The sequence below is a fragment of the Mycteria americana genome, chromosome 19, assembly GCF_035582795.1.
Source record: "Mycteria americana isolate JAX WOST 10 ecotype Jacksonville Zoo and Gardens chromosome 19, USCA_MyAme_1.0, whole genome shotgun sequence".
Taxonomy (NCBI): Eukaryota; Metazoa; Chordata; class Aves; order Ciconiiformes; family Ciconiidae; genus Mycteria; species Mycteria americana.
The window spans coordinates 5,823,919-5,847,093 of NC_134383.1; the positions used below are offsets into that span (position 1 = coordinate 5,823,919).

Sequence of the window (23,175 nt, forward strand, 5' to 3'; positions counted from 1 at the left end):
GGGGGGAGAGCGCAGGGCGGCCCCGGCCCCCGCGGCAATGACCACAACCAGACGGAGCGGCCACATGGAACAATCGTTTTAATGGATAGGCAGAGAGAGCCCCCTCGCCGCCCGCCCGCGCCCGGGCCCCCCACGTGCCCCCCACCATCGGCCGCGGGGAAGGAAAGGAAACCGAAGGAGGAAAACCGACCGCAGGGAAGACCCCCGCCGAAACGTACCACGAGTCGACTGGTCCCGCGTTTCAGCCGATGGCACGGCCGACCGCCGATAATCACTTTGCCTTCTTTTCCTAATTTTTTTTTTTTATATATATATATATACACACACACGCGCACGCACACACACATATACATACATATATATATATATATATAAAAAAATATAAAACTGAGCTATATAGATCTCCCTCTGTCCCTCGGTTCGCTTTATTCTGCCGCGAAGGGGCCGGGGCCGCGCGGCGAAAGGTGACGGAGAGGGGCCCCGGTCCCCCACGGCCCTTCGTCCCCGGCAACCCGAGGGCAGAAAGGCGAGGGGGTTTGGGGACGCGGGGACCGAGACGCTCGTCTCGTCTCGTTGAGGACCGATACACACCTAACTCCATATACAGCATGCAGTAATGGCAGCGGAAGGACCCTGCTGGGAACTGTGGCTAGAACGCTAACAAAAAAAAAATTATATATATATATATATGTATATTTATATATACTGTATATATATATCCCATAAAAAGACTCAGCATCTCCCTCCGCCTCGACGCGCGGCGAGCGTCGCCCGTGCCCTCGGCAGGAACTGTTCGGACGACCGCTTTTTGGGCCGCTTTTGGGGGGTTGCGGCACGGGACTCCTCCTCCTCCTCTTCCTCCTCCTCCATGCCAACTCGCCAGGCTTGCGAACCTCCTCGGCCGGTCGCCTCCTCGGGTGCGTGGCACTCGGCGAACCAAACTTCTTCTCTCCGCTTGCTCCCCCTCTCCTTTCTGGTTTTGTTTCTTTCTCTCTTTTTTTTTTTTTTTTTTTTCCCCTCCCCTCTTTTTTGCATTTCTGTTTTTTAGGAACTAAGAGTTCTAGGCTCGTATCAGAAAATATAATTAATAAAATTAATCATGACTCAGAATCCCTTATCATTCACGATGTCCGCGGGTGGTATGATGAACGCGTGGCTCGACGCCGGTCTCCTTCCTCCCTTTCCGTTCGTGGCGGCGTGGTAACTGTTGAAGATCTATATATCTATACATATATATATATATATATGTATACATGGATATATATATATATATTCTGGAACACAAATGGCGGCACGGTCCATGAGAAGACGGGGAAATCTCGGCAAAGAAGAAAACCGGTGCGTCTGGACGGAGGGGTCCTCGTGGGAGGGAGCGGGCGGGCGGAGGCGGCGAAGGGGACCGGGGTGGGGGGAGCGCCGCGCCCCGACGGCCCCATCCATCCTCCGCGCTGGCCCGTGGCAGAGAACGGCGAAACCGGGGAGGGAAAAGGGGTGGGAGACAAAAAAAATAGGGGGAAAAGAAAAAGACTCAGTCGCGTTGCATCTTCAGCAGGAAGCCTTGGATTTTTTTTTTTTCCTCTCTCCTTTCCAAATTCCCGTTGCGGTTTTTTGCGTGTTTTTCCTCTCTCCCCCTCCCCCAGGTGGCCTGGCCGGATACTCTCTCAATTCTTATGATTATTTTCGGAAACGGTGAACACTTCTTCTTCCTCTCCTTTCTGCTTGCGCTCGCTGGCCGTGGTCGTCGCCGCCGCTGCTCCGCGGGCCGGCTCTCGGGTCAAAACTGGCGGGCGAGCTGGGCGAGCGGGAGGGCCAGCAGCCACGCGCAGCCGCCTCGCCGCCACGCGCCGTTGTTCCCGTCGTGCACTGCACCGGGGCCTGCGGGAAGGGAGAGAAACGCCCGCGTGGTTAGCCACAAAGCCAACAAAAACCGTAAAACAAACCAAAAAAACCCCAACAAAGCCACACCATTTGGGCCCACTATTGCACGTGGTGGCATCGCCTCGTGCGAGAGCTCCCGGGCACCCCCATCCGCCCGGGCCGTCCTTGCGAGCACGGTGCTAGCCGTCCCTGTCCCCCCCAAACCCGGTCGTTGGGACGCAACCCCCCCCACGGTCCCACTTTGGCCCCGAGTCCCCATCCCAAGACCACCCCTTGCTCATCGCCGCCAAGCGACCTCCTCCAACGCCCTTTGCCCCTCCTCCAAAATTTGTCCAAGTTTCCAGCCACGCTTGTCGGGGAGATGGGAGCTTTTGCCCAACACGGCCCACGCTCTGCCAGCCCCAGCGAGCCGGGCGCAGGGGCGACCGCCCCGTTGCTCCCCGCTTGCCTCCCTTGGGGGGACGCAATCACCACCCAGCAGAGACACCGCCAGCAGCACTGCACTCGGGACTCGGTGTTTTGCACCTCCCCAGAGCCCGCGTGGGGCTTGCCACTGACAAAATGCTCTGCCCACCGGCCCGGACCATCTCAAGAAGAACGAGATGGCACGAGAAGGGTGGTCAAGAAGAGCCAAGCCCATCCACGCCTTTGGGGATCACAGGGGGTGAGGAGCTTCTAGCTCACTACGGGAAAGGATGTGGAGGGTGCCTGACCCAGCGGCTTTCACCAAAACACCCCAAACAGCTGGCCCAGGGGAACACGAGGCGGGGAAAAGATCTCAGGAAGGCATCCAGGCTAGTGCCCCGCCAGAGCGGGGCTGCCCACGGGGTCTGATGGACCTGTGCTTTTGAAACCCCAGGACACATCCCCTCGCTTCAAAGCCCGACCGGGGCACTGAGAACCATTAACCGTTTGGTGTCCCGCCAGCAGCACTCTTCCAACACACTCACAGAGACCTCACAACGCTTCCCACTTAGCCCCAAGTCCTGGCATGGCCGGGAAGCCGTGCACAAGGGCAAATCTGGAGACGTGACCGTCTCCGTGCTACCTCCGTAGCCCTCCCGACATCTACAAGTCATCCCGAGGGCTGATCACTTCCATCACAAATGAAGCCGCCTGGCTCTGGAGCCCCAAAATCGAGATGACACCAAGCCGGCTGGCCGGCCGATAAGATTGCCTGGCCGAGTGCCGGCCGCCCTGGCCACGAATAACACCGGGAAGGGGACCGAACGCCTCTCCACCCCTACCGCATCCCGGCAAAAAGGCACTAGAAGCATCCCAGAGGAGGAAGGATCTGCCACAAGACCCATTTACACAGCAACACGGGGAAAGCGGACCACAGAGACATCCCTGCTTTCGCCCCAGCGACAGGGAGGAGAGTGCAGCGGCGATGGGGAAGGGAGCACGGGAGCGGGGGACCACGGCAGGGGGACAAGGCATGCAGAGGGCACAGACCACCACCAGACGGGCACAGTAGGCTGGCGGGGAGGAGGCAGGATGGGAGGGCAGCTAGGCAACGGTGAGAAAACCCTAATTCATCGCTATACCAAAGGGAGCTGTGGGGTGGTGGGGCGGGAGGTCGAGGCGGTGGGTGCCACGGCTCCCGCCGGGACAACTTGGGGTGGGAGCTGGAGGGGCCCACAGGGAAACGGAGCAGGGGGAGCGCTGGCGTTGCAGGGGCCCCGAATTACTGACCTTTCCAGGGTGTCAGAGCGGTAGTTGTCTCTTCTAAAAATTAAAGAACAAGTGAAAGTTAAGGCAAAAGGGCAATGGAAAGCGCAGGCTCGAGACTCTTCGCTCAGCCTGCCCTCGACCTGGGGCCGGGGAAAACAAGCAGATGGGATAGCAAGTGCGATGCTGCTGCCCGAATCGCGCCCTAGTCCTCTGGGGCCACGGTGCCCCTGTCCGGGAAGAGAAGCACACGAGCTGAAACGAGCCGCCTGCGGGACCCCAGACCTGGGGTGTGGGGCCGGCAACGTCCGCAGTCGCACCCCAAGGAAAAAGCACAGTGCAGGGGCTAGGATTTGGGGGATTCTGGGGGTTCAGCTCTCCCCCACGCTCCTCCCGTTCCCCTCCGGCACGGGTTCGGGGCCCATCCGTCTTGCAACATCCCAAATGGGTTTATCCCCTGCAACATCCCAAATGGGTTTATCCCCTGCAACATCCCAAAAGGGTTTATTGCCCGACACCAGCCTCTGGGAAGCAACACGGACCGCAGGACGGGGGAGAAGCAGAGGGCTTCCCCCCCCACCCCCCCAAACCCCACAAAATGATGTGGTTCCACCGAACACTCCATCACGTCCCAGACAGCACCAAATGAGCCGCTGAATGAGACGGCAGGCCTATAATAACGAGTGCTACATGTTAAATAAAGCACTAGTTGACCTCCCTGAAAAATTAGATTAAAAAAAAGGATTAAAAGATGTACGCTACATTAGCCTCTGTCGCACGGCCCCGGAAAGGCTCACGTCACAGTACCCGCAGGGATTAAACCTCCATTTGGGGGTGGGGGGGAATCCCCAAAACGCTCGCTTGGCTTCAGGAAAAGGGGATACACGTAAAATTGGTCCCCCAAAACCGCATGGGTGCGATGTTTCTCGTGCCGCAGGTAGCGCAGCCATCGCGTGCCACTTCCCTCTCGTCTTTCATTACAATAAATAAAGACGCATTAACCGCCAGACCAAAGGATCCGGTTGCTTAGGGACCGGCGAGCTCGGCCCGGTGACGCTCGATAGCAGCGCGCGGGGCCACCCGCCTTCCTGCTAATTACGGGGGGTTGTTCCCGGCGGTGCCGGGGACCCCTGCGTGTCACGGTCCCCGTGGGTCCGCCGTGGGTTAAGGCAGACCGGGGAACTGTTGCCCCCCCAAGGGGACTCAATTAAAAAAGACTGAAAGGATTATTCAATCAATGTGGCTTTATGGAAATTACAGCCGGTCAAAGGACTCCGATTTCATTCCCCGATGGGAGTCAGAGTCAGACCGACAAAGCTAAGGGGGATCACGAAACTTGGGCTTAGACTTTGGCAGGACGCTTCGCTGCGTCCTGCCCGACGCTGCCGTGATGGCACGAGTCATACAAAACATCGCTCGTGGGTTAGAAACCGAATACTTGACAGCTCTCAAAGCCGTCAGCAGGGAGAAGCTGTCTTTAACTTAGGGGGCTTTTCATCCAGGCTGCATCGGCAGATGCCAGACCGAGGTCCTACTTCAGGTTTAAACCCCGTAAACCCGTAGGGAGCCTACAACATCGAGGCTGTACACGTAGGATGTACACGTAGCCCAGGCTACGCCGGGTCCTTGGCACAACCGGCTTGGCACAGCCACAAAAGGACGGAGCCGGGCCGGGGCGGCTCTGCGGTGCCAGAGGTGTCTGGCTCCCTGAAAAATGGGGTTACTGGGGACACCAATTATAAGGAAGCCCGGTGGGGAACAGAGCCGAGATAGTTCCTAGGCAACGCTAATGATGGCTTAACGGGCAGCGTTAAGACGCTAATGTTCATCACTGACAGCACGGACTTTTTTGGGGAACAAATGGTTGTTAGGCTCGTTAACATCCAAGGTTAGCTCCACGTCGGGGCCGCGGGCACGGAGCCAAGCATCCGAGACGGGACGAGCTCCTCTGCCGCAGCTGCCGATACCCACAGCCGGCGAGGCCGAGCCCTTCCTGCGATGCCGCTGGCGAGGCCCCGCAGCTGCGGAGCGTGCTTCCCGGGAAAGCCCGGCATCCTCCGCTCTCCCCAAAGCAACCTCTTCCCTGGCCTGGGGCTCCCCCGAACCACATCCAGCCCCTCCATGAGGATAGCGAGAAGCGGACGTCGCTTCCCAGGGTCTCAACACGCCTTGCTCGCCACGCTGCAAGGACGTCCTAAACAAAATGACGCGTACTTCAGGATTGCCCGCTATCCCGGCGTGCTCTGCACCGCTGAGCGCCCAGCCTCCCAGCCCTGAGCCGCCCCACCCAGGGACCTGGGGACGAGGAAAGCTCGTCTCCCCCTCCGCTCCCCTCCAGACATACAGTGACAAGAGGTGAGGAAAAGACAAAGCAGAACAGGCAGGGACACAATGCTTCGCGGCACAGAGCCTTGCAAGTCGCCCGGCGCACGCTGCTTGAGCTTGTGCGCTCAGGGAGAAAGCAACGGAAGGGAAAAATTACACGACGGTGGATTATTTACGACTTTGCAAAGGCACCGGCACGGGCGATGCCCAGGATGACGGAGATGCCCGGGATGACGGCAGCTGGTTGCCAATACATCGTCCCCCTTCCAGGGAGAACAAAACTATCTGGGAGGAAAAAAGGGTGCGCTGCTTTAGGGGGGGAGCGACACAACACACTGCACGGCCACGGCAAAAGGGTGACAAACACCACGGAAGCACCTACTGAGCCCCTGCCAAGCTGGTCACCGTGCCCGCTCCCGCTGAACCAGAAAAGCTTCCCACGCGCGTACGTGATGACGGAAAGAAGACACGAGATGGGCATTGCCTTCTGCAAGGATACACAGGAGGACAGTGGCAAAGCGAGCAGCTTTCCAGGGACACGCTGCAACGCTTCCTTTCTCTCACGGGGTATTCCTTCCACTTCTTGCAACCATCGCACGCCTACAAGCCGGCCGAGCCCCCATGTTCGGACCCACCGGGACCCTGCCGCGCTCCAGTCCCATCACTCTTACGGAAGAGGGGGTCTCCTGCACGCTCTCTGTGGGTTTAATTAAACCCTTCGTACACGCTAGGAAAGGGTTTGCAATACCAGGACGGCTCGAGGCCGTAGGAAACCGGCGCTTTCCATCAAACCGGCTCTTCGTGGTGATTAATGCCAACCTCTGCACCGCTCCATGGTTTGCTTACCACGGGCCGGTATTAATGTCACCCACGGTCAGCGCTCGCCACGGAGCGGGACTGCCAGGGGGAGGGTGGGTGGCAAGGAGGAGGACGACGCCGGGGTGATGTCGGGAGAGGACGGAGGTCCCCAAGCCTCGCTTCTCCCGTATGTTCAGCAGTGAGGACTGCCCGCCCCGTATCCCTGGCAGGGAAATATCCCCGCGGCAGCGGCTGGGGACGAGGTCTGCCGTCCACCTCCAGCTCTTGGTGGCCGTGAGGGGGATCTGGGGAGCGCGGCCCCCTGCTCTGGCTCTGCTGCCGCCTGAAGAGGCTTGACAAATGTGTTGAGCAATTACAGCCCTTCCCGACCATGAGCAGTGTCAGATGGACCCATCGCTCTCATCCCAGCTCCAGCACGCAGAGGAAACAGCCCCCGGATGAGGGTACAGAGCTGCTCCTGCTCCCTGCCCCCTGCACCTTCCCGCCTCTCTCTGGCACCGTCAGTAAGAATATATCTGCTTGGCAGGAGCACAAAATGGGACCTGGAAGGTGGCGGAGCCACGGGGGCTGTTTATTTTCGGGTGGGCACGGGGTGCACCGCACCGCAGCCTGCGGCGTGGTCCCGCAGGTTTGCCACGACGACCCTGAGCACCATCTCTCCTCCCGCTGATCAACACAGGAGGATGCCTTGAGACAGAGACTCTCCTAGGTATTCGTCAGAGCGAGAAGATGGAAACCCACAGCCAAGTCCTAACTCTGCATCGATGGTGGACCTCGAACACGAGGTGCCAAACACCTCAGAGCAGTGGCAGACGTGGGGCCTGCGTCAGGAGTTAGGTTTGGAGGCTTTCACACTCTCCCTGGGCTCGCCGCAACCTCCGACCCACGTACCGGGGCAGAAAGGATCAGCAGCAAACGCACCTCTCCCCCAAAAGACAAGAGACACCCTTCCCGTGTCTCGCACGTCGGCCGTCTCGCCGTTAAGCCGGCCGGCTCCCTCGGAGCTACTCACCGTAGAGGATCATGCTGGCGTTGGTGTTTCCTAGCTGGTTGGAGGCTACGCAGGTGTAGTTGCCGTAGTCCTGCTCGGAGACGTTGAAGAAAGTCAGTCTGGAGAAGAAGGCTTTGTTCTCCACTTTCAGTCCTTTCTGTCCTTCAGCCAGCCTGGGAGAAAGGCAGAAGGGGAGAGGGTCATGGGGACGGCATCGGGAGGAGAAGTACCCGCTATTTTCCGTGACCCGCTGGTCCTGCCTGAGAGCGGGGACATCAAGCTTGGGGGAAAGATCAGGCATGAAGAGGGAGGAGGGAATGTATTGGGAGAGACATGGGAGCTGCTCTGCTGGGTTCTCGTCCCTTAGCTGCCAGCCCACGCTGTCCCCGCGACGTCTACAGGCATCCTCACGGTCTGCTGAAGGGGACGGCTTTGGGGCTTGCCAAATGCCGTGCAGAGGCAGGGATGCTCGCACGCCCCAGGAGGGTACCTGGGAAAGGCTCCTTCCCACCCAGCAGAAGCTGGTGGGAAGAAGCACCCTTCCCACCAGCTCCTTCCCACCCATCCTTCCCGCTCGCGTTGGCCTCGAGGGCTCCTCGGCCCTCCCGGCTCTGCGGGGTGCCTTCTCGCACCTTCCCCCTCCCCGCCCCCCGCCAGCTCCCCACACGCCCCTGACGGGGCTGGCGGCACGTTCGGGCAGCAGACGCGCCTGCAAACCCCTTTGGTGGACCCCAACGCCGGCACGGCGGCCGATGCTCTTCTCAGCCGTCACAAACGGTGAAGCCTTAACCAAGTGCTTTGACTTCCCCGAACCGGTGCCCCCCTTCCGCTTCGCTCCTGCGGCTCTTTTACTTGCTGCTTCCTCCCGGGAGCAGCCAGATCCCCATCATCACCCCTGCCGGGCTCCGACTGCCGATCCGGGTGGGCTGAGCCCGCTCCTGCCGCTGTTTCACGGGCCCTTATGATCTGACCTACTTCTGAGCAAAGCCTTTCATCTGCCATGCAAACATCCGCTGCTTTGTACTCTCCGCCTGCTCCTTTCCTCCCAAAACAGCCTAGGCAGGCAGCCCCAGCCTCCCCCGTAGCTACTGTAGCATCTTTTTCGGCTAAAACACGCCTCCTTATTAGCGACCTGCGTGGCTCGTCCTGTGTTTGGATGCACCGCGGCCCCTCTGGGCTTCCCAGGGAGAAGCAATGCAAAAATGGGTTAAAAAAGCTTTGCCTGGGGTCAGACGCACACGTGTGCTGCAGAGCGGGACCCTGCGCTGCTCCCCGCCTCGCTCCCCAGCCACGGCCCCGTGCCGCTGCTTCGGCAGGACGACGGGAGCTGCCGGTTGACCAAAAAGGGCGACTTTCACCCCAGCACTGGGCGGGCCGTCTCCGAGGCGTAGCAAACCCTCTCTCTCGACCGACAGCACGTTTCTTCTGCCTTTCCGAGAGCAAGAGGCTGATGCTGCCTTCTGGCCAAAGTGTTTAAAAAGATGACAGGGATTTCATGCGCTCCTAAGTACTTGGATTCGCACTGCCAATATCACTCTTGGCCATTATGCTTCACCCAAGCGGGGATTTACCACGAGACCGTAAAACGGAGGCACGGGCAGCAGTATCCCCACCCAGACGGAGGCCAAAACCCGCCTGACAGAGGCCACTGCAAAAATCCCCCCCCTCAAATGCCCCTCATCTATTTTCCACCACGCAGACAGCGCTGATTTAAATATAAAGCCCTGGCCTGCTCTGAATAGATATCGAGCGGCGGGCGCTGCGGATGCCAGCCGCCTGCTGAGACGCCCGGATTAGCCCCCGACGAGCACAACCCGCTGCTGTGGGAGGGGACCTGCCCCCGCATCCAGACCCGGGTTGAGCCAAGGGTTACCAGAGGTTCGACCGGCTACCGCAGCCCCATCGCCGAGAGGGGCCCGGTTAGCAAATGCCGAAGCTGCTGGCCCTGGGCGCAGCTTGCACGGGGTCGGTGCGTGCCCTCCCGTTTTGCCCCCCCCGGGCTCTTACCGCTTGTCGTCTTTGTACCACTGGAAGTCGGCGGAGGGGACGGCGGAGGCTTCACACAGCAGGATGCCCTTCTGCCCCACCGGCACCCCGGTGTTCTTCGCATCCGAGATGTACGGTGGGTCTGAGGGGAAGATGGGAAACCTGGGGTCAACGCCCAGTAGCCTTGGGGCATCCTACCCCCTTCCCTTGCTCCTCAAGCTCCCTTTTCTTCCCCTGCTTAGGGGAAGGAGCCAAAATCATCTCTGAGCCCATGCCCAGCTCCTGCCGCTCTGGTGCTGCTGTCCAGGGGTTTTCGGGCTCATGGGGGACCCCACGCCGCAGCCCACCGAGGGCTCCTCCAAGGACTGGAGCCCCCCAGCTCTTGGGCACCAGATGTGCCCCTGTGCTAGCCCCAAGCAGCTGAAGGGGTGGCCAGAGAGGGCTTTAGGAGGGTCTTCACTTCTGTCTGAGCACGAAATAAGCGGCTTTCTTCCTCGCTCTCTTTCTTTCTCTCTCGCATTTTTTCTAAAGAAAAAAATTTCCTATTTACTGCTCACTTCTCTCCTCTCCCTGGAGGTTATCAGCACAGCATCTCACCATGGGCAGAAAACCCAGGTTGATGGAGACAGCTGAGGAGGAGGTGGTGGAAAAAACCGGAGCTCAAAAAGAAGGGGAAAAAAGGCCAAAACACCACCTGCTCAGAAAACTGCCGCTGCCTGTCTCAGCTCTGGGGCCCGCAGGACGGATTCGCCTTGCTTCCCACCGCCAAAGTCCCGCGCCCTCGCAGGGCGGCGTGTGACCCGCGCCACCCCCGGTCCCCGACAGCCCCCGGGCTACTCACAGTTGACGGTGACTTTGACTCGCTGGACGACGGGCGCTGCCACGTCGTTGGAGGCGCTGCACTCGTACTCGCCCGACTGCTCCCGCGTGATGCCCGTGATCTCCAGGTACTCGTCCTCGCTGATGAAGCCCACGGCTGCAGAGGGAAAGGGCCGTGAGTGACGGGGAGGCACGGCAAACCTGTGCGCATCTGCGACCGCGGTGACACCCACCCCGCAAGGCCCGGCTCCTGGCACGCCTGCGCCCCACCACCCCAAGAAAACCCCTGCCAGAAACGCGTCTGCAAGCGCTGGACCTCTGCGGTGGCCCCGGCCCCGCCAAGCGCGTCGCTCGCTGGAGATAACGTCCCCATCGTGCGCAGGATGAGCAAAGCGGTCCTCGCCAAACCTGCACCCTGCTAGAACAACCTGAAATCACCTCTCCTGGGCGTCCGCGCATCCCATCCCACCCTCCTGCTGGGAGGCACCGCCGGGCTCGCCCCGCTCTACGTAGACACCCCTCTCTAATTTTTCCGTTTCAATTAATTCACAGCCAGTTTATCCCCGTTAGTTGCGGTGCCGACATCTCCCTTCAGCTGAATGGCTTTGTCCCTGTGCCTCTCCAAGCTCATTTCTACGCTCCCCGTGGAGGGCCACGCTCGCCCCCCTCTGCCCCGCCAGCGCTGCACCGCAGCTCCCGGTTTCGCTCCAAGCCGGGCAGATGCGATCGGCAGCCTTTCCTTTTGTCTGGCATCTTACGGCTCCCTTGCTTCCCTCCAAGAGCCCGCTTCGCTTTGAAGCGCTCCTGGAAACCCACGGCGCTCGGCTGGCGCGGTGCAGGTGTCGGGCCGCGATAGTCTCCGGGTTGAGAGAGATCGCGGCGTTACGACAAATGCAGAGTCAAAGAAAGAAACCCGGCAATTAGGACACATCCGCTAAACGTCCCGGAGGAACGCCGCTTGCCCCTGAACGAACGGCACGAGCGGGTTTTCGAAAGCCCCCGAACAGGGCCAACTTCTCCCTTCCTTTGGTTTACATCTCCCCATCAGATCTCCCGCAGCCGAGATGCCGTAATTACTGTGCGAAGCATCTCCGAGACCAGTGTCACACTTAATATTCCTATAAATTTTAAACGGTAGTCCTTGGTACATATGTGTGGCAATTGGTGTCATATTTTAATTAGGCTTGCCCTACACCATCTGAAATTAATAATAGCTCGAATTACCAGTGTAATTTATAAATTAACATTGCTGCAGCATTAGGAAATAAATTAGCTCTGGACAGCTGTTTCTGGGAGTGAGTGCCAATGGCAGAGAGGCCGAGCGCAGGTCCCCGTCCCCGGGGGACGTGGCGAGCTCGGCCGGCAGAGTCGGGCGATCCTGTGCTCGCCCTCGCTTCCCATCCGGCTACCACATCCCTGCGCTAGCGTGATCCAACGGGTCACGGCTTGCCACGCGTGACCAGTCAACCGTATGCGTCTTGCTCCTAACAAATGCATGCAAAGTATACACGCGGGAGGCTCCCGTCGACGCACACGCTGTCTGCATCCCACCGGCTGATACTTTTATAGCATCTCGTCCTGCGGTACGTAAATAGCGAGCGTGGTCACACGCCACCGCCGGGGTACGCGGGGGTGCGCACGTACGCGGGGGTACGCGGGGGTACGCGGGGGTACGCGCGTACGCGGGGGTGCGCACGCGGGGGTGCGCACGCGGGGCCCCGCGCCAGCACCGGTGCAATTTCTGTAACGCCCCCGCACAGCTCGACATGGCGAGCTCCCGCGGCGGGCACCCACTGGGATCCCGCTGCTGCGATCCCAGGCGCTGCTACTGTCAGCTCAAACGAGCGCAAATACGCTCAGCTGTAACGACATCGCACCTTGGCTCTCCCCGGCACCTCCGCATCGTGGCCCCGGGGACTTTGCATGTCCGCTGCTCCCTCGCACGCTCAGCAGCCAAACCGAGGAGCCTGCGTGCACGCGTGGCGTGCGTCCCACCGCGCCAGGCTGCCCCAAGCGGGAAGGCGGCCCTGCGCTGCCCCGCCAGCTTCTTCGGAAAGGGTTGAAGCAAGTTTTCCCGTGCAACCTGCCGTGATGAATTGCTGACACTCGCCCACGCCCTCCGCCCCGCGCCAAAATTCCCACCCGAGCGGCTCGCAGTCAAAACCGCTGAGCTCATCGGTACTTAGCGCAACCGAAGGGCAAGATATGAAGGCGTTACCCCAAAATCAATATCCTTTGGAGACACGCAAATTGCAGCGTTACATCCAGCGGGCCTGCAGCACTCTGCGCTGCAAGAAAAGGAGAGAGGGGGGGGAAAAAAAAAAATCCCTTTTATGGCTGACCTAGAATCGGCTTCTCTGTAGCACAGCGCTGCCTGCTGATAAAATAACGACACAGCCGGTGTCCTTCAGATGCTCCGCGCACAAATCTGACTCCGGTTTGTGCAAAGGCTCAGATAACACTCCACTTCCTAACTAACCAAAAGCCCTTTCCCGAGCGCGCCGGAGCCGGCTCGCACGCAGCAAGAATTAGCTCTCGCCGTAGCGTGCGTCCCCGGTTTGATCTGTGAGCAAAGCAGCTCGAGTGCGTTTCATTACCCAGCAAAAGACTTCATTAAAGTAACTGCGAGGGTCAGCTTTCCACCTGCAAAAGCTCTGGAAATTGAGAGATGAAGGCTTCCTCTGTGCCAGCGTAGCACTGAAGTCTGAGATACGTGGTAATCGGCCGACGGAGAGGCAGAGCACAAAGAGTTCAGGGTTTCAGGGTCTGGCATGCTTTGCTTTGGCAACCGCTGGATTTCCGCTACAGCCCATCGACCCTGACGCTCAGAGCCCGCCCCGGACCGAAACGGGATGCTTTGCACCAGAGCTGACGCCTGCTTCTGCCCGGAGCATGATCCGGTATTATTTGTGCTCAGATAACGATGATGATAGCACGAGGAAGATCGTCCCTCTGGCCAGATCCTGCCTCGTTAGCACCAGCTACTACATCTCGAGGAATAAGGTGACACGAGGGATCCCTGCCCCAAGGGCAGCGCTTCCCGCTGGCGAAGCGGGTGACACCAGGGGACGGGGACACCCCACCGCACCCCCGTCCCCTCCTGCACAAGGGGCTTTGCGGGAAAACCGGGCCCGTAAAGCCGCTTTGCCGCTGCCCGCGCTGCCGGATCGTTCCGGCACCCGCGTCGGCCGAGGGGCGAAGGTGCCGACCGAGAGTAATTGCCGAACCACTCGTCTCCCTGGCCTCTGCATTTTTGCCTATTTATAATGGGAAGTCTTGTTGATGGTTGGACAAATCTCATTCATGAGTGACCGCCAGGAATGGGAAAACAAATAGATGGGACCGAGGGAGCAGGGCTGGGGTTAAGCAAACGCCATCTGTAAGTGCAGACCTTGCTTTATAGAAAGCAACAGGGTGCCCGTGTCACGTGGCTGCTGGGGTCCCCTCGGGGCTGGCGGGGCACGGGAGGGACATTTATCTGCTCGCCGGGTTGCACGGGGACACAGATGCTGCTTTGGGTGAAGCTCAGCTCCCCGGGCTTAGGAGCGAGGCAAGCCCCAGCCCAGGTTTTGGATGGGGGCTATTTGTCCAATGTCTCGCACACATCAGGCCCTTTGGGACCGCTCCCACTGCTCGCCCGAGGCTGGAGCTAGAGCAACGCCATGGGCACCCAACTGCCACGGTCCCTGCCTCCGAAAGCGCCTGGAGCTCGGGGATGCTCGGGGCAGGGCCGGCCCAGGGCCCCGCGGCCCCGGGAGCTCCCCCAGGGCTACCAGCCCTGCTCCGCATAAATTGATGGTGGGAACTTTTCAAGGCTGCCTCTGCTTGAGCACAATTAGGAGCTGAAATATTGCAGGAATTAATGGGAGAGCTCTCATCTTCTCAGGAGCTAGAAAACCAGCAAAGCCAGCTCCCATCATTATTATTATTAATACTAATAATATAATACAGGCCAGAAATGGAACAACCATGGACTAGGCAAAAGCGTAATCCTTGCTCATCGGCCGAGGACGATGAACTAACCCGGTGTGAGCCGGGGAGATGGAAAACCAGAGCTTGAATCCACCTGCTCGGCGAGCAGGAGCCCGCGCACAGACCGCCATGCACTATTTAGGACTTGCTCTGCCAGACCTGCAACTCTGCAGATCTCCGTAAAAAACCTCAGGGAAGGGGAAGCACAAGCACAAAGGAGCAAGGGGAAAAACTCAGCCCAGAGCTGCAAAATAGCCAAGACGGACTCAACGCACAATGAAGAGCCCCCATCATGAGCAGAGCCGGGGAGCTCAGCAGCGTTCGGCGTGGCATTCGGGAGCCTCCATCCAGAGATGGCCGAGCGTCACGGCAGCGAGCAGCCCCAAATACAGAGGCATAGATAACCGACTGATGCCTCTCGTGTGGCACGGACAAGCCACTGTGGGTACATTAGAGAGACTGCCATCAACAAGGCAGCGGTCGGTGCCACACGTTGCAAGGCCCCCGGCGCAGAGGAGCTTGGCCGTCACGGCGGTGGGGAGCTGCGGAGGCGAGATCCTGGTCTGGCACGGAGCACCGAGGCAGACCCAACAGACGGCAAAGCTGCGCTTGGGGTCCCACACAGCGTGGATGCGATGAGGTGTGGGCAGATGCCTCGTGCATCCATATTCCTCCCTCCTTGCCTTTCTCCTTCCCTTGCTGCTCCTCATTTTCCCAGCTCGACTCGTCTCCCTTCTGCCTCCTCCTACCCGTTTGCTTCCATTGAGCCTCTGACAAGATAATAACTCACCGGAAAGCGAACGCATGTTCCCAAATTAATGACACGCCACTGTCCCCCCGGCTCGCCATTGCAGCCACGTTCAGGTCTCCAGGACACACCGCTTATGGCTCTCCCTGGCCGAACGCTGCCCCGCGATGCCATGGAAAAAGCTTCGCCGAACTGGGAGCGAGGCACTTGCTCTCTGCCGCGGTGTCCTGCCAGCGTCCCGTGGTGCAGAGGCAAGCGGCACATCTACCGTCATCGCTTCCGTGCACCATGCTAGCTCCCGAGGACCACAACCCTAGGGAAGCACTCCCTGCCCCTGCCCCGAGCCACGTGGCCCATCGCGCCAACCCCACGGCACGCGGCACCCAGCAGCGAGGCGTTACCTTCCACGCTGCCACGGGCGCATCCCAACTCCCTGCACCTGGGATCGAGGCGAGCCAGCCCAGCCGCCCAGGGCTGCGATATTTCCGCCTCTGAAGCTCAAAGGCGCAACCTTTGCAATGGGGTCCTGCAATGGGTTCGATCTCGGGATGCCCAAAGTCCCAGGGCCGGTCCCGATGCGCTACCCTGCCCGTTATGCCGTGCCGCTGCATTTTCCCGGCACGGATCGGCCGGAGAAGGAGAATATTTTATGGAGATAATTTTATTAAAATGTTTACAACAATGCAGCTATTGACATCTCATTTCAATCAATAGCACAATTTATTGTCCTTCAAGGTGAACATTAAGCCAAGCTGCCCATTAGTCAATATTTACCTCCAAGGTCTATAAATCTTTATACGGGCTTCAGCAGATGTTGACAGCGGCTGATTCCAGATAAGTAAAAGTAAGAGCGTGAAACATTGCTCCTTTTGGAGGTGAAATAGTAACTAGTTAATTACAGTCCCTACAGCGATTCTGAACTATCAATTTATGGCTACTTCTGGCAATAAAAATTAACATTGTGCAGACTCCAAGTGACGCGCTAAAACCGAGAGCCATATATTTCAAATGCCACTCCGATGAGGTAGTGATGGCCATCCTATAACAGTTTATAGTAAATAAATAAAACACACAAAGGTACTAAGAGCGAATTGTCGGCATCCGAGACCCGCTTCACCTCTCCTCCGCTGTGGCAGCGGGCGGAAAAATGCAGGGTGGGTGATTTAGTAGCATCGCAGGGGCAGCTCGGCTCCCGGTGTGCAGGGAAGGAGGTGGGGGAAGGAATCACCCCAAACGTGGGCTCTCCAAGCAGGCAGGACAGCCCTGGTGACGCGGGTAAAGAAGAGCTAGGGCTGCCTCCAGCACATGCCCTGGCCAAAGATGGGGGAAGCATCTGCTTCACCTCTTATTAATCAGTATTACCCGCTCCTGACTGCTCAATTAACACATACAGAAGGAAGTTCAAGCAGGTCAAAAATTCCCTTTCCCTTTTTCTTTTGATCAGGCGAATGACACCGGTTAGGGCAGCTTCCCCTCCGCGCACCCCCTCTTTCCAACTCCCCAGTGCCGGCTTAACTCCGCCACGCTCCGGTGGAGAAAGATTGGGGGTAATTAACCTGCTGGAAATCATCCAGAGCAATCATTAAAAAAATGATTTTTTTAAGATTACCCTATCGACCCAGGCAAGCAGAGCATGCTCCTCTCCTCCTCTCGCGAATATTACATCCCCGGATCACAGGCTCCAGCCCATTTCCATCTGCGACCCCCCTTAGAGGAGTGACCCCCTTAGAAAGCGCACCCACACGACCAGCGCACGGCAGATATGGGGGGTATGAACCTCCTCCTCCTCATTTTTCACGAGCCTTCAGAAGAAGGACCGTAACCCCAGAAACAGGCACACAGCGTCTGCATCGCGCTTACACGGGGCCAAGCCTCTCTCTTTTTGAAGTTTCCCGATGACAAGGAAAGGAATCTCTCCTCTTACATGTTTTTCCGTGTTAATTAGCGTGTTTCCGTGGCCTGATGTTGTGCAAAGCCCCAGGGGACGGTACTCTCGCTGCCTGGCTTTTGTGCGGTGCTCAGGGCTGCGGGAGCTTTGCGGCAGCTCCCTCCGCTGCTGCAGCCTGGGGTTCCTCCTCATCCTCACACCCCAGGGGCGACGACCGTCACCAGTTGTGCCCAGTGTCACCAAAGAGAGGGGGAACATCATGTTTGCCTTACTCGTACCCTTCATTAAATTGGATTTGGCAGAACTCGCACAGCCGATTTTGCCCCGTGCGCTTGTGCGCGGGTGGCATGGGCTGCGAGGGAGAAGGGTGGCCGGTGCCGCCCGCTGCGCCGAGGGCTCCCAACACACCCCGGGCAGGTGCACGGTGAGCGATAGATGCGCGCTTGCCATAAAGTCCTTCTCCTGCGCTGGTATCGGCGTCCCCTCCTCCCCCGGGCTGCAGGAGCCTCTCCTCGCGCACGGCCATGCAGCAGCCTGGCTTCTCTTCTCCTTGCAACTATTTTGGGCGTAACGGGGAGCCGGTAGTGCCTCACGTTTCCCCTTGAGATGCGACGGAGAAGCCCCCCCGGGCATGATTTTGGCCTGACGTGAGCAGAGGTGCTCTGCTCACGTCAATATTTCGGTATTTCTGAAAGCCCCGTCTCTGGCTGCCTGTGAGCACGGGGACAGGACACGGGGACAGGACACAGGGACAGGACACGGGGATTTCCACGGGCACCCTCCGAACGCAACCACCAACCGGGAGCCATCACGAAGGCTGCGGCTGTGCAGCCCGCTGCCAAACCTCTGCTCTTTGCTGCCAGGGAAGACATTTTCTTCGACTTCTTGCGCTACTCAGAGCTAGAGCTGAGACAGGACCCACCCTCGTGGCTACGTTTGCTCAGTGCATCTACAGTCAGCCCCAAGACCACGCTTGGGGCTCACATGTCCTACAACAACTCAAATATTTAAGGATTAAGCGGGTGCATGCAACACATCTCACTAGCCGCTGGGACATGCGACTTGCAGAGACCCTCCAGATGCCATCGCATGGCCTGCTCCTGGTCGCTCTGCCTACATTCCCAGCCTATAGCCTATATTCAGCATCCACACCACGCACAGCCAAAGCAAGGCTCGGGGAGCCGGGACGCGAGCGGGCTCCCCCAGCACGGCCACCTCGCCGCCACGCCCTGCGTCCAGGGCCAGACCTCCCGCGCAAAGCCGTGCCACGGCACGCTGGGGATGCCTGCCCGCTCCACTCGCCTCGCCGGTGCTGCACCGCGCAGCCGAGTCAGTCGAGCCGCCCATTATAGCACCATTGTGAAGAATTTTTAGCTTTTAAGTCCTTGAAAGTTTCCCACTGTGACTCGTCAAACAAGATCTTTTTCACTTTTCCTCTCTTCTCCGCTAACAATATTTATACTAATTTCTTTTATTGAAATCTATCTGCCGCCTGTTCTATTAAAGCCGCCTGAGTGGCAGCTCCTATTCTCCGGGAGCCCGCAGCCCATCTATTCTCCAGACAATGAGGTACAAGCAGTCTATCTTCTATTGTGCTCCCCGGCCTTCGGCTCTCAAATCTTCCATCTCAAAAAGCCATGTCAGGGATGCCTCCATGCAAAAGATGGGGATCCCGGGGGCTTCCCGGCGCCAGCCGGGCTCGCTGCCCTGCCTCTCCGGGTGAGCATCTCTGGGCAGACGCTGCCGCGGGACCCGCGATTCCTCGGGGATGCTTCTCTCCCATCCCCTGCGCACCGCAATTCATACTCAAAACGCAGTTCGTCGCCGTCAGGCGGCTGCTGCGCAGGCACGGCTCGCTGCTGCCGGGATGTTTGCACGCCTCGGACAACTTCTTTGTTACCGGGAATAAAAGAGGAGCATTAAACCTTTCGCTTGCAAGAAGTAGCTTATGGAAATTAATATTTAAAGAAACAAAACAAAACAACTCGGGCACCAACCACCCTTGAACGAGGCTCTAACTCAGGAGCAAATGAGTCGAATAAAGAACGAGCCCTTTTGTTTGCGCAGGGGGGAGAGCCGGGCTAGCCGGGCTAGCTCGGAGGCAGCTCGGGGCTCGGCAAACTGGCAGCGACTGTCCTTGGCCTCTCCCAGCCCCTGCCTCCTCCCGGGGTGCTGGGAAGGATCCTGAGCCCCAGGAAAGGGTCCAGGCAGCACATGCCACCCCGTTAGAGCACATTAGCAACGGCTGCAGTTCACAAAGTGCCTAAGCGGTGTCAGACCTGTAGCAAAGGTGGGTGTAGGGCTCATTAGGGGGCTGCTTTTCTTAACGATACTCATGCATTATTCGCAAGCACAGAGCCGGACATCATCTTCCTCGGCTCCTGGGGTCCGCCTGCTCGGAAGGCAAGGTGGTGGCCCTCGTGGTGGCACTGGGAGGGCCGGATGCTCCCAGAGGAAAGCTTTGGCAGAGGCTGCGACTGGCACCGAGACACCTCCCACGCAGCTCTTCTGCCTCCTCGCAGGAACGCGTGCAAAAGGCACGTGAAAACCAACTATCGAGGCTCCCACGGAGCCAAGCCTTCTCCAGAGAGTTACTGATGAGACAGCATCTCCCGGCAGCTCCGTGCTCCCGCTCGAGCACCGATGCTGCTCTCGGGGCACCCGAGCCACGCTTCCTCCCATGCTCTCTCCCGCAGCCTAGAGCCAGACCCTGACGAGCCGCCCCACAAGAAGCCCTCCCTCCTTTCTTTCCTTACTCTTTCCTCCTCCCCGGGATTTTTTCCCTGTTGCCGCTTGCAAGGTGAGAGAGGACAGCGTCGCCAGAATAAAAGATTCTCCTGCGTGCCCTCTCCCAGCAGCGGCCCTAATTCATTTTTCATGGCCCCTTGCAGTGACAAAAGCCGCTGCTTCTCTCTTGTAAGCGTGCGCCATGCAATAAGTCAAAGCTGATGTGCATTTTCCCCCTGGGTGCCAAAGCTGTGCTTTTGATTTAATTTGTCCTGTTGTTTGGCTCTCAGCCTTTGCCGGTGAGTTCCTTTGGAGAGGCGGCAAGGTAGGGCCCCATACGTGCGGAGGGGCTGCCTGACAGATGGGGTACAGTGGGTAGTGTTTAAATCATTTGCTGCAATGCTACCAAGATGTTGGAGAGTGACAGATGCTGCCAGAGAAAATCGCTCAGACAAACACACGCATCCTGTTTGCGGGAGCGCTGCTCCTCGATTAAATCCTGTTGCAACTTGGCTTTCCTGGAGTCCAGCCCATTTCTGGCAGCTTTCTCGCTGTCTCTAGGAGAAGCTGTGGTGCACACGGCTTGGCGAGGAGAGATAACCCCAAGAAATGAGGTGCTCCTGCCTGCTATTTGCAGATCTCTTGCAAAGCACCCCCTAAAAAAATACCCAGCTGGGACAGCGGCGGCGAGATCCACCACATCCCCTCCCAACCACGCGCCCTCGCACGCAACCAGCATTGCTCTGCAGGCAAGAGCATCCCTGGGACGGGGATGCTCTTGCCGAACTCAAGGAGCCCCGCTTTCCTCGGGATTTCTCTGAAAAACGGCTGCTGGTGGCCAGGACCGGAGGGTCCCTCCGGCTACAAATTTAAACCCGAAGGCTTTCTCCGTAGGACAAGCTCTTAAGAAGCAATTGCAATCCAAAGCGCTAAATGGCTGTAACCTCAGTTAAGCTGTATTTCAGCCGCATTAAGAAAATATCCCTAGGATGGGAAGCAAGTGGCATAATGGCATTAGAGTGAAAAAATAAGCATCAAGTGCCGGCTAAATCCATTCCCAGCGCTGGCAAGAAGTCACGGGGATCTGGGAAACTTTCCCTTCTCCCTGCGTATCCCTGCACGCGGCTCCCGGCGAGCCCAGACGTGGCTTTCTGCAGATGGGGTGTATTTTCCTTCCCTCTTCTTCCCCTGGGACCCCCTGACCCCTCTTTACCCCCCGGAGCCATCCGAATCACGGCAGGGTGAAGTTCGCTGTCTCCTCTCCATCATCTTTAGCCCGTCTTTATTTTTTCAGACATGCTATTTTCCAGCCCAGTGGCCTTGCTCTGTCCCTCGTGTTTTATGGCACTGATGTCTCCATTTCTGGAGGATCATTCGCAATATTGCGGCTTATTGAGAGAAGCTGGGGAAAGGCACGGGCGGCGAGATGGATGGGCTCGGCGTGGCCGGGGGGCTGGCGAGGATGCCGTGAGCCCGGGGAAGGGAGATGGGGAGCGGGGGGCCGTGCCAGGAATTGCAGGGACGCTGGCCTCTGGGTGCTGGGGGGGGCTGGGAACAGGGGGAGCGGAGACCGGGCTGAGCCCCCTCGCTCCAGCCCATCGTCCCCTCTCCAGGACTCCTGCGAAGGTATCGGCCCTGCTACGGGCGCTGGGAGGGCAGCGAGAGGCATTGCTCTGCAAGGGAAAAGCCATTTTAAATAACAGCACTGTATCACAGGAAGGGGAAAAACCCATGGGCTACGGCATTGCTCTGGCTTTAAATTATACTGTAGGAGGATAAAAATAAAAGAGAGGAAGACAGAGAGAGAGACCAGGAGGAAAAAGAATTGCCATTGTTTTACCAAGCAGATGGGAAAGTTCAGGGGATCAGAAAAAGACTATTATTATCTTGACTTGACCGAGAGAAGATGGGAAAGGAAGAGGCATTTTTTTTTCCCCTGCAGTGAGGAATACCGTGGCAGAAGTCATTTCAGCAAAGAGTCGGAAGGAAATGGTGCCATCGGCTCCGGGCAGCGCCCGAGTTACCCCCACGGCCTGGGCACACCGCCGGGATTTGGCTTTTTGTCCCCTTCCCCCTGGCAGCGACACCGCATCACGCACCGCTATCTGCAAGGACGGGGCGGCGGGCAGGGGAGGGGGAGCCGGGGCGGCACATCCATCCCTCACCGCCTCCAGCTGCAGCAACGGGCCAGCTGTGCCACCAGATGTGCCCGCTGCCAGCGGCGCTGCAGCTGTGGGCACCCCGCGGTGGCACCGCCGGCCCCGGCGCAGGCTGCCTGCCCGCTGCCTGCCCGCTGCCTGCCCAGCCTTGTGGCAGGACCACCTGCCCCGACTACCCGAACTCCTGCTGCCCTGCCCCAGAGCGACCGTTCAATCCGCTACAAACCCTTAAAGAATACACTAAACACACAACAAATCTCCCCACTTTTCCTGCTGGCCGTGTAACCACGAGCAGAACGTGTTGTTGGGGTTCCCCCCCCCCCAATTTATGTGACAAGCCCTTTTTCTGCGTGTGCAGCGGTGCCTGTAACGCCGGGGCTATTCACTGCCATTCTGTAGCTCGGAACGGGGCAGCCAAGCAGCTCCGGCTCGTGAGCACGTTTCAGCGCCTTGCCCATACGAGCGCAGCAGTGTTTCTCAGCCTCACCAGAGACAAGGAAACTCTCTTTCTATCCATTCTCAGGCTAGGGGAAGGGCACAGCCCCAAAGCCCCCGGCACTGGCCAAGCACAGACACCAACAACTGATTTACAAACTGGAGTAGACGCTGGTGCGACATCTCCCCTGCCAAGGATCAAGGTCACGGAACAGGGAAACGAGGAGGTGGAGCGCAGGTCTGCTCCGTCGGAGCATCCTTCGCCCACCGCGTCCCTCCTTGCAGCCGGTCTCTTTGCCGCTCTCCAACTTTTCTCCCTTTCCCTCCAGCATATTTTGCACAGTTTCTTCTTCTCCTCCCCCTTTCCCTCTTCCTCCCCCTGCCGCGCGGTCCTTCCCTCGCTCCCTGGACCTCACCTTGCCACCTTTCCTTCTCTGCACCCACGTCTCTCCCGCACCCCGAGGATGCAGAGAGGGGCTGGCAACCTGCCCTGCCTAATCCTGTGGCTACTGACTCCTCGGGCACTTAATATTCACGACAGAGAGAAACATTTCACGGCGAATTGGACGCACATTCAACTGGAAATGGAAATTTTATGACTCTTCTCACTCTGCGCCGCAGATTACGCCAGCTGAGAAAACACGGAAGCAAATGAACAACCTGTGAACTGTAAAGTATATTAATAATGAAATCACAGCCTGGGAAATGAAGGCGTTATTCTGTTTATATTCTGCTCCATTAATAGAGAGCGGTCGCG

General features: G+C 58.5%; 1 protein-coding gene across 3 annotated transcripts in view; it reads right to left on the bottom strand.

The window, feature by feature from the left end:
- Positions 1–1,774: 1,774 nt before the first annotated feature.
- LOC142418746 (protein CEPU-1) overlaps positions 1,775–23,175 on the bottom strand; it is a 360,199-nt gene continuing 338,798 nt past the window's right edge. For 2 of the 3 annotated variants that reach the window (XM_075521053.1, XM_075521051.1), the window contains 5 exons: positions 10,512–10,646; positions 9,692–9,812; positions 7,706–7,857; positions 3,574–3,606; positions 1,775–1,875 (listed from right to left, as the gene is read on the bottom strand). In XM_075521053.1, coding sequence (XP_075377168.1) covers positions 1,775–1,875; positions 3,574–3,606; positions 7,706–7,857; positions 9,692–9,812; positions 10,512–10,646 — 542 coding nt within the window. The remainder of the gene's footprint in view (positions 1,876–3,573; positions 3,607–7,705; positions 7,858–9,691; positions 9,813–10,511; positions 10,647–23,175) is intronic. The other variant, XM_075521050.1, reaches the window with a different exon arrangement.